The following is a 12,746-nucleotide window of genomic DNA, read 5'->3' as shown; positions in this document are numbered from 1 at the left end:
AGACCACCTCAGTACCCGCGGAGTTTGAACCGCGATACCACGTGGGACGATCAACACAGCCATTGTTCTCTACTTCCCGACATCAACACCTTTGATTCCCAATGCGGCCTCAGTGAGCTCCTGAAACCTGAACTGATGGCTCAATGACACATGCTAATTGCCTCTTCCTTTCGTTTTAGACGCGAATACCATATTGTTGTTCTGGGCGCTGGTAGGCAATCGGCCTTTGGTCCCGAGCTATTTCCATGGGGTACAGGCTGACCGCAGGCATTCCTTTGCGCCATGAACAGGAGGAGTAGGAAAAAGTTGCTTAACAGGTCTGTTTCCTGCCTCCTTTGCCCTGGCCCTGAGCTCCCAAGCTGACCGACCCTTAGCGCAATTCGTCCAAAATGTTTGGATCGAAAGCTACGACCCGACGATCGAGGATTCATACAGGAAACAGATTGAGGTAGATGTAAGTTGACTCTGGTCAATGGGGAGAGATGATTGGTTGCTTACACCGGGGATAGGGTCGACAATGCATACTGGAGATGTGAGTGTGGTGGAGCTTGTGGTATGGTATGCTTCGATATTGACTGAACTTTCCCAGTCTTGATACCGCCGGAACAGAACAATTCAGTGAGTCACCCAATTCCATTATACTCTGTGACAAGCTCGAAGCTAACAACAGCTAGCGGCAATGAGGTAAATCTAGGCCCAACCCATCACCATACCTGCTCCTCCTTCGGATCGACTCCGAAGCCCCCGAAAGAACCGAACTGACACCACGTCTACACAGAGAACTCTACATGAAGCAGGGCCAAGGCTTCCTCCTCGTCTTCTCGATTACAAGCATGTCCTCCCTAAACGAACTCTCCGAGCTCCGCGAACAAATCATTCGAATCAAAGACGACGAAAAAGTCCCAATCGTAATCGTGGGCAACAAATCCGATCTGGAAGAAGATCGCGCCGTGCCCCGAGCTCGTGCCTTCGGCCTATCCCAGAATTGGGGAAACGCGCCATATTACGAGACCTCGGCCCGCCGCCGCGCAAACGTGAACGAGGTCTTCATCGACCTGTGTCGTCAGATTATCCGCAAAGACTCTGAGGGCTCAAGGACCAGCAGTGATCCGAACCGCCGGCGCGATGGTCCCAGTCGTGATCGGAAAAAGGAAAATAAGCGGCCCCGAAATCGTCGTGGGCCCTGTATCATTCTTTGATTGGGGTTATCTATCTATACCTAGAGGGGTCTCCGGAAGACTCTCGTGTCTCTTTTGATTCCCATTTATCATTTGGGAGCCTCCTCTGACTTTCTTTCATGCGCTACGACCTACCTTTGCCATCTTCTTCCTCTTCTTCTACTTCTTCTCACATGCCCCCGACGCTACTATGCATGTCGACATGTCATATATGACTGATGTTCCTTTCTTTACTACATTGCTGATATGTCTCTATCTTTTCTCCCCTTCTTCATAGACAATGCCTCACCGTGTTTGATCATGTATCTTTCTCTTTTCTTTTCCTTGGACTGCACACTTCGTGTCACCCCTTGCTTATTTTCGACATGTTGCGTTTTGGTTGAACTGGGCTTAAAATTTCTCGGCGGAATGGATAAAAGTGTTTGGCTTTTTCTCTTGGTACAATTTTGACCAATATTTTCTTCATCTTCCAAGAGCAGTGTTTATACGTTCAATCTACACTTCTAAGCTTCCCGCGATAAAGAGGTCATTTGACATTGAGGCATTTGCATCATGCACTTCACTGTCATGCCACATCTACCTTTCGACAGATCATCTGCGATATAATGCATTCCAATCTACTATATTGAAGGGATCTACATACGGAACACACCGAATCTGGTCTGTGTATCCGGTTCAGGCTTCCCACCCACAGCAGCATCAAGTCCCAAACCAAGCATCTTTCTCGTTTGAGCAGGAGGGATGACACCATCATCCCACAGCCGAGCCGAGGAGAAAGTAGCCTCTGACTCGCGGTCAATGCGTTCCTTCAATGCCGGATCAGCTGTTCGACCCACAGCCTCCATAACCGAAGACAACTGCTCGGATCCCATAACGCCGATCTTAGCGTTGGGCCACATGAAGAGGAGACGGGGCGAATAAGCTCGGCCACTATTATCATCATTAGCATACAACACCTTCGTCAAACATGGTAGATGAGCATGGATATTAAAAAATAAGACTTACCACATTCCATAATTACCAGCACCAGCACTGGATCCAAAGACAACAGTGAACTTGGGCACATCAGCGCAAGCAACGGCAGTCACAAGCTTCGCGCCGTTCTTCGCAATGCCCCCCTTCTCGGCATCAGCACCAACCATGAAGCCGGAGATATTCTGCAAGAAGACAAGGGGGATCTTCCGCTGGGCGCAGAGCTCAATGAAGTGCGCGCCTTTGAGCGAAGACTCAGAGAACAGAATTCCGTTGTTCGCAATGATACCCACGCGATGACCATGGATACGTGCAAATCCAGTAACCAGCGTAGACCCATAATCACGCTTGAACTCGGCGAATTCACTGCCATCAACAATACGCGCAATCACCTCATGCACTGGAATTTGCCGACGCAGATTCGTACCCACGATTCCATTCAGCTCATTGGGATCGTAGAGCGGCTCCTTGATAACAAGTGAATCCCCTTTCCCATTCTCCAACTGCAAAGCAGGTGCCGAGTTCGCAGTCGGATAATTGAGGTTAGCAACAGAGCGACGCGCAAGCACAATGGCATGCGCATCATCAACAGCCAAGTAATCCGTCACACCAGAGATGGTAGAATGCAGCAGCCCGCCACCAAGATCCTCAGCAGAAACCTCCTCGCCGGTAGCAGCCTTGACAAGAGGCGGACCGGCCAGGAAAATAGTTCCCTGATTCTCGACGATAATCGTCTCATCACTCATGGCAGGAACGTACGCACCACCGGCCGTACAAGGACCCATCACAACGGACAATTGAGGAATGCCCAGCGAGCTCATCCGCGCCTGGTTAAAGAAGATCCGACCAAAGTGATCCCGGTCCGGGAAGACATCCGCTTGATGCGGTAGGTTTGCACCACCGGAGTCAACGAGGTAGATACACGGCAAACGGTTCTCTTGAGCGATGGCCTGTGCGCGTAGATGCTTCTTTACCGTTATGGGGTAGTAAGTGCCGCCCTTGACTGTGCTGTCGTTGGCGACGATCATGCAGTTCACTCCCGACACGCTGCCAATTCCGGTTATTATGCCACCGGCTGGCACGTCTTCGTCGTAGACTGCGTGTCCAGCCAGGGCGGATAGTTCCATGAATGAAGTCCCTGGATCGACGAGGGCGGAGATTCGGTCTCGGGGAAGCATTTTGCCACGGGAGATGTGTTTTTCACGAGCCTTTTCAGTTCCACCGCGGGCGATCTTGCTATGCAGGGTGCTCATTTTGTCTAGTAGGTCTTGCATTTGTTGGCTGTTCTCGATGTAGTCGGGCGAGGAGGTGTCCACTGCTGTTGGAAGGATGGAGAGTGCTGAGGCATGGTGTGGGTGTGTATAACTTGCTACTGTTCTGTATGCTGGACGGGTGATATTTGGCAGGGTAAATGCCTTTTGGTATGTGCGTCCGAGTCGTGAGCTCAAGCTCCGCAGGACGAGCGGGGAAGGGGCACGCATTGTGGGGGTGGGGAAATGAAGCTGAGGGAAGTTGAGGTCTCAGCTGGGGGAATCAAAGGGATCAGTGACCATATTCTGGATGAGATCTGAAGTATGTTATGAGTTGATGGTCAAGCGTGAAGCTGGGGAACTTAAGAGGAGGAGTTTCCCCAGATGCGGAGATGCGACGATTGCCGCTTCTACCCGAGGTCTTCACTGTGAAAGACGTGTTGAGCATGCGAGCATACTGGAAAGAGGGCAATTGCAATTGAATTTAGAAATAGACTGCTGGAATCTATCTTTAGTATGAGCTGAGTTCTTGTCTTCCAGATTTCAGGGAAGTTAAAAAAATATCGCAGTGCAGACAGCACAGGAACATTCTTGAGACGGACCCCGATTGCACGCCGAGGACTGCCGCCCCCGACTTATTTAAGAGCTCCACATCCTCTTCTCCGACAATACCCCAGATTCTACAACTATTTCGCCTGCAATTATGGCCTCACTCGCCCTCCCATCCCTCCTACGCACATCCACCCGCGCTCTGCGACGGACCACAATCCCCGCACTCTCCCCATGTATCCCCCGCAAGATCTCCACGAAGCACCCAGCAGGCTTTGTGCCCCCAACAGAAGATGAATTACTAGAGCTTAGAGAGCGGGTGCAGGATTTCACCAGTATGTTCGCTTGGTTTTGTTTCGTCTTCGCCTTTCTGACTTGGTTGTAGGGCGTGAGATCCCTGCCGAGCTTGCTGCACGCACTGATGAGCTCAATGAGTTCCCTGCCGAGATGTGGCAGAAGATGGGTGATGCTGGGTATGAGCTCTCGAGCTTATCTGTGCTATCATATGCTGATATATGTCAAGGTTCCTCGGTGTTACTGCGAATGAAGAGTACGGTGGTTTAGGTATGGGCTACCAGGCTCACTGCGTCGTGATGGAGGAGATTAGTCGGGCATCTGGTGAGTCTTGCTTGATTTACCCACTCTTGAGACATGTATCTGACAGAAGCACGCTTAAAGGAAGTATTGGTCTGTCCTATGCAGCCCACTCCCAGCTCTGTGTGAACCAGATCTCCCTCAATGGCTCAACGGAGCAAAAAGCACGTATTCTCCCAGGATTGCTATCCGGTGAAAAAGTCGGGGCTTTAGCTATGTCAGAACATTCAGCAGGGTCCGACGTCGTCAGTATGAAGACTACAGCGAAGGAAGTTGATGGTGGCTGGATCTTGAACGGAACTAAAATGTGGATCACCAATGTAAGTTGACTGATGTAGATGCTTTGATAGCCTCTTTGCTGATTTTTCTTTTCTTTCCCAGGGCCCTGAAGCCGACTATATTGTCGTCTACGCTAAGACAGAGCCCGAGCTAGGCTCCAAGGGAATCACTGCCTTCCTGGTGGAAAAGTCCTTCAAGGGCTTCTCTTGCGCACGCAAGCTAGATAAGCTGGGAATGCGCGGCTCGAACACCGGCGAGCTAATCTTCGAAGATGTCTTCGTCCCTAGTGAAAATCTCCTAGGAGAAATCAACCGTGGAGTCAAGGTTCTCATGGAAGGCCTGGACCTTGAACGACTCGTCCTGAGTGCAGGACCACTAGGGTAATTCCCACTACTCTCATCAGACACCAAATCTAAATTAACAATGACCAGAATTATGCAAGCAGCACTCGACCTCGTCCTGCCATATACCCACGTCCGCAAACAATTCGGCATGCCAATTGCTCACAACCAATTGATTCAGGGTAAGCTCGCAGACATGTATACCAAGCTTGCCGCCTCACGGGCATACACATACGCCACAGCCCGGGAAGTCGACAATGCAGCCGTGGCGCCTGGCGAAATGAACATCCGCACGCAAGACTGCGCCGGTGCAATCCTGTACGCTGCCGAGCGCGCCACTGAATGCACGCTCGATGCTATTCAGTTGATGGGCGGCAGCGGATATATCAACGAGATCCCTGCTGGACGTCTTCTCCGCGATGCAAAGTTGTATGAGATTGGCGCTGGTACTAGCGAGATTCGCAGGATGGTCATTGGTCGTGCATTTAACAAGGAATATGCTTAGAATGTACTTTAACGGACTTGGAAAGGCTTCACATTTTAAGTCTCTTGAGATATTACTATATTCCCCGTGGGATGCAAATGCTTATATAGATAACTAAATGCATATTGATACATGTCGCTTTCGTCGTAGATCATCGACAGATGGCACTGAACAAGGATGAAATGGCCGTGCATCCCACCCTACCCCATGCAAAGTCCTCCGCACCGTGCAGAGGAGAACAAGTCTACTTCTTCTGCCGAGCTGACCTGCGCACAGCCGGTCGAGTCGAACCGCCCTTGACCTCAGCTTTGGCAGCATCGCTCCCACCCTTACGAGACTCAACTCTCTTTGCCCGCGGCGCCTCATCCTCCCCGCCAGCAGGATCATCATCCTTCTGCGCCGCCGCCTTCCGCTTCCACCCTCTCTTAACCGGGATGACGACCTTCGGCGGCGAAGGCAGATTCGCGGAATGGGCGGAATCCAAGTCCGGCGTCGTATTCGAGGCATCGCCGGTATCAAGGCTCGACCCATCGTGCGATGCAGAATCATCCATTTCATCGGAACTGTCCAAGTCGTCCTCGTCTCCGTCGCCATGCATGTCTTCGGGTTCCATTTCATTATCCGCCTCCGACAGCGACGCGTCATCCACAGTGTGCGCTTCCTCCACTCGCCTCCTCTTCAACCGCGATTTATCCAGCGCAGGCTGTGAGTGCTTGAACTCCTCTCTCCAGTTCTTCAACAGCGCGACTTGTTCGCCGGTATGCGGTTCGTAAAGAATCGCAACGTCCTGGTCGCGGTCCAGACTGGGCGTCTTCCAAATGACACCCTGGAACGACCCGACATCCAGTACGACAGGCGATTTGATCTTTGCTGCTGCAGTCTTGGGTTTCTTGCCCTGGCGTTTTGTTTTTGCCGGCGCAACGACCTTGGTTCCGATTTCTCTTACGAGTCCTTGATCGGCTGTCGGGTCAACGTCGTAATAATCGTCTGATTGGTATTCCAAGTCGGCGAAGTAGTCTTCTGTGTCGCTGTCCACGTCGAGGAAAAGGCCTGTGGCATCGTGGTACGCGGAGGCGGCGAGGTCGTCCTGTAGGAACGGGTCATTAGGTTGATGCGCTTCGTGGGAAGAAAGGACTGCACAGGTGGCATCAAAGAGACACTTACGACTAGTTCGGGAACTTCGTCTGCGTACTGGTAATCGTCCACCTCGTACTCGTAGTAGTACTCATCGTCGGACATGTTGGAGTGGATACCGTGAAGAAGAAAAAAAAAGGCGGAAATGGATCGAGGGGCGACGCTTTCAAAGAATGCGATATAGATGGAGTTTAGTGACAGTCTGAAGGGTATAGATGGTATGTATAGAGCGCATCAAACGAGTGTGCAGCTGAAGTGAAGATTGAGATGATCTTGAAATTGGAGATGGCCACTCTGCTAATGTAAGCCTTGGCGTTGACCAAATGAACCACATTCCGGCAATTGGTGAGGATAGGGTTTCTGTGCATCCTATATATTTGGCTATTTCTACGCTGGTTGACGGGGTTTTATTGAGTGTTTTTAGGATCTGGTATCTACCTAATTCTACAGGATTGTACAATATTATTCTTTGTAATGTCGACGTCAGCGTCTCCGATCTATAAATCCCTACAAAATATTTGAAAACGTTCGTTACTCAAGTGGATTCTATTTCTAAATCAAACTGTCTAATAATGACTAGTCAACTGTTGTTCTTTGGTTTGTTACTGAAATTTTATGGAATTAATTGGCTGACCATGGTATACTTACCCTGAACCCCCCAATCCTGTAGAAACTTCCAAGTTTGACTTCGAAACTTCTCTAGTAAAAACCATCGTGTGACTATTCCTCAGTATCCAAGTAGCGTTTGATCAAGGAAAAGTTGCTAAATTAAGACTGTATAGTTGCAAACCCCGGATTGTTCCCCAGATCCAAGGTTCAGGTACACATACACTTGGATCCATTTCCATCTCATTAAGCAGCGTCGAGGGCTATTTTGAGTCATAAACTATAAACGTAGAGTCATATACTCCCCCTTCTCCCCCTCTTCTTCTTCTCTTTCTCTTTCTCACCTTCATATCCATCAGCATGTATATCAAGTACCAGCTCCTCATCAAGTCTCGCGACGCGAGCATCGGCTCTTTCATCCTGAGAATTACAGACTACAGCCGTCCTTCTGAGGCTTCTCTTTATCGACTTGCCAAAAGGCTTGTCGCCTCATTGCTTAGGTAGAAAGCCGAGGGCCCCGGTCTATACCTGAGCATTGAGAATCCACACCCTACTGGGGATCTGGCAACAAACATGTTGGTTCGCCTATAGTAAACTACCAGGTAAGCTTGAAGTAACATGGCTCATCGATTGCATTCCCGGTGTTAACACTCTGGAACAGAATGCATCGACATTAGCAGCATGGCTGCACTGTGGAGTTGATCCTTCGATCCTCCTACGACAACACCTCACTACATCTTCGTGATCAGGGTATCATTGGAGGGAAGTTGGATGGAGGATCATGAGGAGAACATTGGAGGAAACTGGGTTGAATTGATCTCTTCCGGGGCTCGTGTTTCCCGGTTTCCTTTTGTGATTTATTGACTTTTTATGCTTTTTATGCTTTCTTGAATTTCATGATTTTCTTGTTTTCTTGATTTTTTGACTCTTTTGATAATTCTGATCTGCGGAGGAATCTCTCTCTCATCCCCGTTCAGACTGGATGTCTCCCAGCTGAACACTCAACTATGTTGAGCTTTCGTCGTCAAACCCCACTACGACGAGGAGGCACTCTTTCCAACTGGGTCGTTTATCCCACGCGGTTTCGCTCAGATTGGTTTTAACGAGGCCTCAAATCAATCAGTCAATTTCTTGGAAATCAGTGGAGGACATTGGGGACAACAAAAGACCGTCTAAACAACGGCCTAAACAACGGCCTAAACAACGGCCTAAACAACGGCCAAAAAAACCGACGATATCAAGTCTCCACACAAATGCTCCACAACAAACATCAAATCAAAGCATTGGAGCATTGGGACTTGGGGGAATTGGAAGAAAGCCAGGGGGGAGGGTTCAATTTATACGGGGTACTCTTTCCAGCTGGTTGTATTTTCCCAAAGGGTTTTCTTCCAGTTGGTTTTAACGAGGCCCCGTTTCGAATGAAATGTTTAGATAAAAGATGAAGAAGGGGTCTTTGTCTGTTTCTTTAATGTGTGCTTGGTTTTCTTTGCGAGGGGTACTCTTTTTCCAGCTGGGGGTTCACCAAATGGGTTCACTTCAGTTGGTTTTAACGAGGCCCCAAACTTGAAAGCCATCGGACTAGATACGTTGCTGCGTGATTCAGGAGTGGGCATGGACTCCCTCTTCTGGATTGTTCAGTGACAAATTGACAAGTTGATTACTTGATTTTACTCTGATTTCTGTAGATCTTTGTAGATCTGAGAGAGTGGTTCATTTTAACAGTTCCATTGGGATATAACTAGGCAGCCAATCCTCTGGTCTTATATCCATATTATCTTTTTTTCAAAAACTAATATGTTTCAGCAACAACTGGGATCGTTTGGGGAAAGGAACCATCAATGAAATTCGCAGAGTTATTGAACAAAAGCCATGAACTCATAACCCAAGAGACTCGGCATTGCCACTGTATATCCTTTGGACCTCACTCTTTTCAAACAGTTGCTCCAAATTTGTATCCATCGTGTGACTAAGTCCTTCGACCGCATTCCCTGGCGTATAAGGATAATCGCTACCGTAAAGCAAACGACTCGAGTCACCAATTCTCAAGAACCCATGAATCAAATCCGGGAACGGCAAACCAGCAAGATCAAAAAAGAACCTCGTGCGGAACAACTCCTTGACTTGCTCACTGGTCAACCTCTCACCGGATTTAACCAGGCCCATTGCTGTAAAAGCCGTGAATCTTTCAACGAGCGGCGGCAAAGTTGCACCGCAGTGGGAAACCAAGAACGTGAGATTCTCACATCTCGACACGGTCCCCGACAACACCAGGTTCACCACAGCCCTAGTCGTGTCGAAGAAGTATTCCATCATCGGCGTCGGGTATTGAGGCAGGGGTTTGTCTGCTTCGGGATTATCCACGACGCAGCATTGCGTTGGATGCATGAAAACTATGGCTTTTCGCTCATTCAACTTTCTGAATACTTCATCGAATCGTGAGTCGCCCATGTAGTAGCCCTGGGCATTTGTCATGACGGCAAAGCCGACTGCACCAAGCTCCAACGCATGGTCGATCTCTTCGAGCGACCCTTCGACGTCGGGCAGTGGCAGTGAGGCAAAGAACTTGAATCGATCTGGGAACTTGCGGCAGATCGAGGCAATCTCGTCATTGGTCTCGCGGGTGATTTGTCTCGCCAGTGCAAAATCCCCGGTCTTCAAATGAGTCCCTGGGGATGTGATACTAAGAATCGACCGCTTGATTCCGAGCTTGTCCATGAGTGCGATGTGACTTTCCGGTGACCATGCCTGATGAGGCGTTAGACTTGTATAGCTGGTTGGTTGAAAGCAAGCTTACCGGAATGCATGGCATCCCATCAGGTTTGTCCCAGCCAAGTTTTTCACACCATTTTCTCCAGCCGTCTGGGACAATGTGACAGTGAGTATCGATTCTTTCCATATTGACAGCCTTTCGGTATTGAAAATATGGTCTCTGTGCCCAAAACAAGGCTCAACCTTATATAGCTGAAGTCGGAAGCGTCGGCAAGTGTAGAACAAGCACCTGAAGTGGCGGGACCAATCCACTGCGGGACCTTGGAACAAAGCTTGTTGTGGGACATGCATTAACGGTGTACATCGCTTTATATGTGAGCGTTCCGGTTTGGTTGGTATAACTTCAAATGCAAATTATGACCTCAACGCTCATGATGTTGGAAAAACAAAGTCTAACGCGACATTTTGCTTCTCTCGGGGACCCAAAATTCGATTCAAATTCCGATGAATTCCAGAATATCGCCGATCTCCATCAGGTCCACCACGGAGGTTTTGTGCTCGTGTCGCCGACATCTCCGTACTACCCGAAATGGCAATATTCATGTACAGACCGGGTGGAAGCGACAATAGACCAGCAAATTTAATTTCATAAATAGTACTATGCACATAAGGGGCAACAAATTATGCTTCACCAAGTCCTTACTAGGCCGTCAAAGCTTGCTATACGTATCCCACAATCCCGTACATCCCAGCCAGTCGAGAAAAACCTCATTGAGACCTTGTCTCAAAAGCTCATCGCCCATATAATATCTCTTCTTTTTATCCCACACAGCAGTCCCCAGAGTACTTTGAAGTGGCTTACCTTGACGAATGGTCTCCATGGATTTCTGCATGTCCATCCAATACCCGCTATCCGGACTCCACTTTCGTTCGTCGTCTGTGGAAGACGCGAGTTCCGTAAAGCTCGGTAAATGTTGAACAGTCTGCCAAATTCTGGGTGCATCGTAGTATGCAGCCTTTCCAAATTCTTTCACCAGTGCTTGCGAATATTCGGGGTCGACCATCTGCCGGGAGGTCCGTTGCAGATATTCGATTTGATTGTGTATGAGACTTTGCACTTCGCCTGTTCCGTGCGCATAGTTGTGTTCTTTCTCTGCCTTTTCAAGATAGAGATTTAGTTCGTCTCTTAATTTTCGGAGACGATAGTGTGCCCATTCGGGGTAAATGGTGCTCATATCAGCGTACGGTCGAACATTCGTCATGTAGCTGGAGTCATAGACATTTGGCATCTTGGATCGGTATGAAGTAATGGTGGATATGCGCTCTTTTACCCCCTTTGCTCGGGCAGCTAAGTGTTTCACTTCCCCACCCTGCAGCATCACTGCGTGGCCGATCTGAGGTCCTTCAACCTATGAAATATTAGACACGCTCAGGTTACACTTCGTCAGGTTAGTGTCACATACCTTTTGAGATTCTCCATCACCTTTCTGAATATATGTCTCCCCTCCAATCATCCCCTCTGTGTCACTCAACATCAAGACACAAACGTAGGGATATGAGTCGTCACTTCAATTGGGTTAGCTCCTCCATCCGATTATTCAACTGAATGGAAAACTTACTGCCAAGGAATGATAGCACTGGCATCCTTCAGCGGATCATAGGCTCGGTCCTCGACACTCAGCTCGAGCTTTTCCAACGATGGCTCAACGTTCAGATTACTCGCCATTTCCGGGATCGTCCTCCCTTCAACTTGGATGTTAGTGTGTCCTATTTCTGTAGGCATCACAATCTCCAACGGCACGTCAACCGCATCAGAGACTATCCTCATGGTTTCGGGGTGGGTCCAAAAGTCATTCACGAATTTCGACTGCTTGACCGCATCCCGCAGGACCAAAGTGCCCGGAAATGGGGAGCTTGCACATTTGCCAATGACATCTTTCTGGAACAATGCCCTTCGATAGGCTCTCACCCCTTCGGGCGATAGTAGTGGAAATGGCACTGTTCCCGCAACAGGCGATGCATTTGGACTTTGCTTCAAAAGCAAGTCTTCTAGTGTGATCTTCTTGGAGGGTGGTGTATAATCGAGATGCACCTGTCGAGTCAAATCTTAGATTTTTCATTCTTCGTGTGCTTTGCAGTATATTGCGCCTGGGTGCACGTACGTTTGGGTCAAAGACCTCTTCTTTGTTTTCAGATACCTTGTCAGAGCCTCGACTCCATCTCCTCAGCAAAGTCAGTGGATTCATAATGGGTATGATGTATTGACCAGATATTTACGAGTCAATATTCGCGGGCTTTCTCTATGTCTTGGAAGGCCGGGTAGCAAGACTAGCTGTGCGTTTGCATTTGAAATAAAGATGAGAAACAAGTGCAACCCAATTCTTAAGAGTCGGGACCGCCGAAGCTCTTACTCAAGAATTATTGACTACGCTTCGAACGCCACTATACTTATCTAGGAAGTTCAGTCCCGAGTGTGTAGTCGGATCGCATATCCACTTTAAGGGATTGATGCTCCACCGTGTTACAATTCCCGCAAGCTGATATGCCCTCGTGAGCTGCTAATGCACTGTTTCCCCACAATCCAATCTGTCACACAGGGTCCCTCCATCAGGAGAATCCTAATCTTCGTATCTGCCGAAAAGTAACTCAT

At 48.9% G+C, this 12,746-nt stretch overlaps 6 protein-coding genes across 6 annotated transcripts; 2 read left to right on the top strand and 4 right to left on the bottom strand.

Annotated features, from left to right (window-relative positions):
* Nucleotides 1-101: 101 nt before the first annotated feature.
* N7511_000701 (uncharacterized protein) lies at nucleotides 102-1,199 on the top strand (the record flags this gene model as incomplete). Its single annotated transcript, XM_057123126.1, has 7 exons — nucleotides 102-112; nucleotides 180-211; nucleotides 375-454; nucleotides 510-532; nucleotides 590-618; nucleotides 675-684; nucleotides 779-1,199. The coding sequence occupies 7 exons, from the start codon at nucleotides 102-104 to the stop codon at nucleotides 1,197-1,199; spliced, it is 606 nt and encodes a 201-aa protein (XP_056988859.1).
* Nucleotides 1,200-1,813: 614 nt separating this feature from the next.
* On the bottom strand, nucleotides 1,814-3,631 carry N7511_000700 (putative 3-methylcrotonyl-CoA carboxylase, beta subunit (MccB); the record flags this gene model as incomplete). The annotated part of the gene is made up of 2 exons (XM_057123125.1): nucleotides 1,814-2,108; nucleotides 2,184-3,631. 2 exons carry the CDS (start codon nucleotides 3,629-3,631, stop codon nucleotides 1,814-1,816), a joined length of 1,743 nt encoding a protein of 580 aa, XP_056988858.1.
* A 472-nt stretch (nucleotides 3,632-4,103) lies between these two features.
* Nucleotides 4,104-5,668, top strand: N7511_000699 (uncharacterized protein; the record flags this gene model as incomplete). The annotated part of the gene is made up of 6 exons (XM_057123124.1): nucleotides 4,104-4,284; nucleotides 4,335-4,422; nucleotides 4,473-4,567; nucleotides 4,628-4,863; nucleotides 4,925-5,202; nucleotides 5,254-5,668. The coding sequence occupies 6 exons, from the start codon at nucleotides 4,104-4,106 to the stop codon at nucleotides 5,666-5,668; spliced, it is 1,293 nt and encodes a 430-aa protein (XP_056988857.1).
* Nucleotides 5,669-5,891: 223 nt separating this feature from the next.
* On the bottom strand, nucleotides 5,892-6,886 carry N7511_000698 (uncharacterized protein; the record flags this gene model as incomplete). Its single annotated transcript, XM_057123123.1, has 2 exons — nucleotides 5,892-6,734; nucleotides 6,812-6,886. 2 exons carry the CDS (start codon nucleotides 6,884-6,886, stop codon nucleotides 5,892-5,894), a joined length of 918 nt encoding a protein of 305 aa, XP_056988856.1.
* Nucleotides 6,887-9,262: 2,376 nt separating this feature from the next.
* N7511_000697 (amidohydrolase family protein) lies at nucleotides 9,263-10,283 on the bottom strand (the record flags this gene model as incomplete). Its single annotated transcript, XM_057123122.1, has 2 exons — nucleotides 9,263-10,132; nucleotides 10,182-10,283. 2 exons carry the CDS (start codon nucleotides 10,281-10,283, stop codon nucleotides 9,263-9,265), a joined length of 972 nt encoding a protein of 323 aa, XP_056988855.1.
* A 523-nt stretch (nucleotides 10,284-10,806) lies between these two features.
* N7511_000696 (uncharacterized protein) lies at nucleotides 10,807-12,342 on the bottom strand (the record flags this gene model as incomplete). Its single annotated transcript, XM_057123121.1, has 4 exons — nucleotides 10,807-11,505; nucleotides 11,560-11,662; nucleotides 11,716-12,188; nucleotides 12,259-12,342. The coding sequence occupies 4 exons, from the start codon at nucleotides 12,340-12,342 to the stop codon at nucleotides 10,807-10,809; spliced, it is 1,359 nt and encodes a 452-aa protein (XP_056988854.1).
* Nucleotides 12,343-12,746: the final 404 nt, after the last annotated feature.

This window comes from Penicillium nucicola (genome assembly GCF_028828085.1).
Source record: "Penicillium nucicola strain IBT 29836 chromosome Unknown utg000001l, whole genome shotgun sequence".
NCBI lineage: Eukaryota > Fungi > Ascomycota > Eurotiomycetes > Eurotiales > Aspergillaceae > Penicillium > Penicillium nucicola.
The sequence above is the reverse complement of the archived record's forward strand: the minus strand, read 5'-3'. Positions and strand labels throughout refer to the sequence as shown.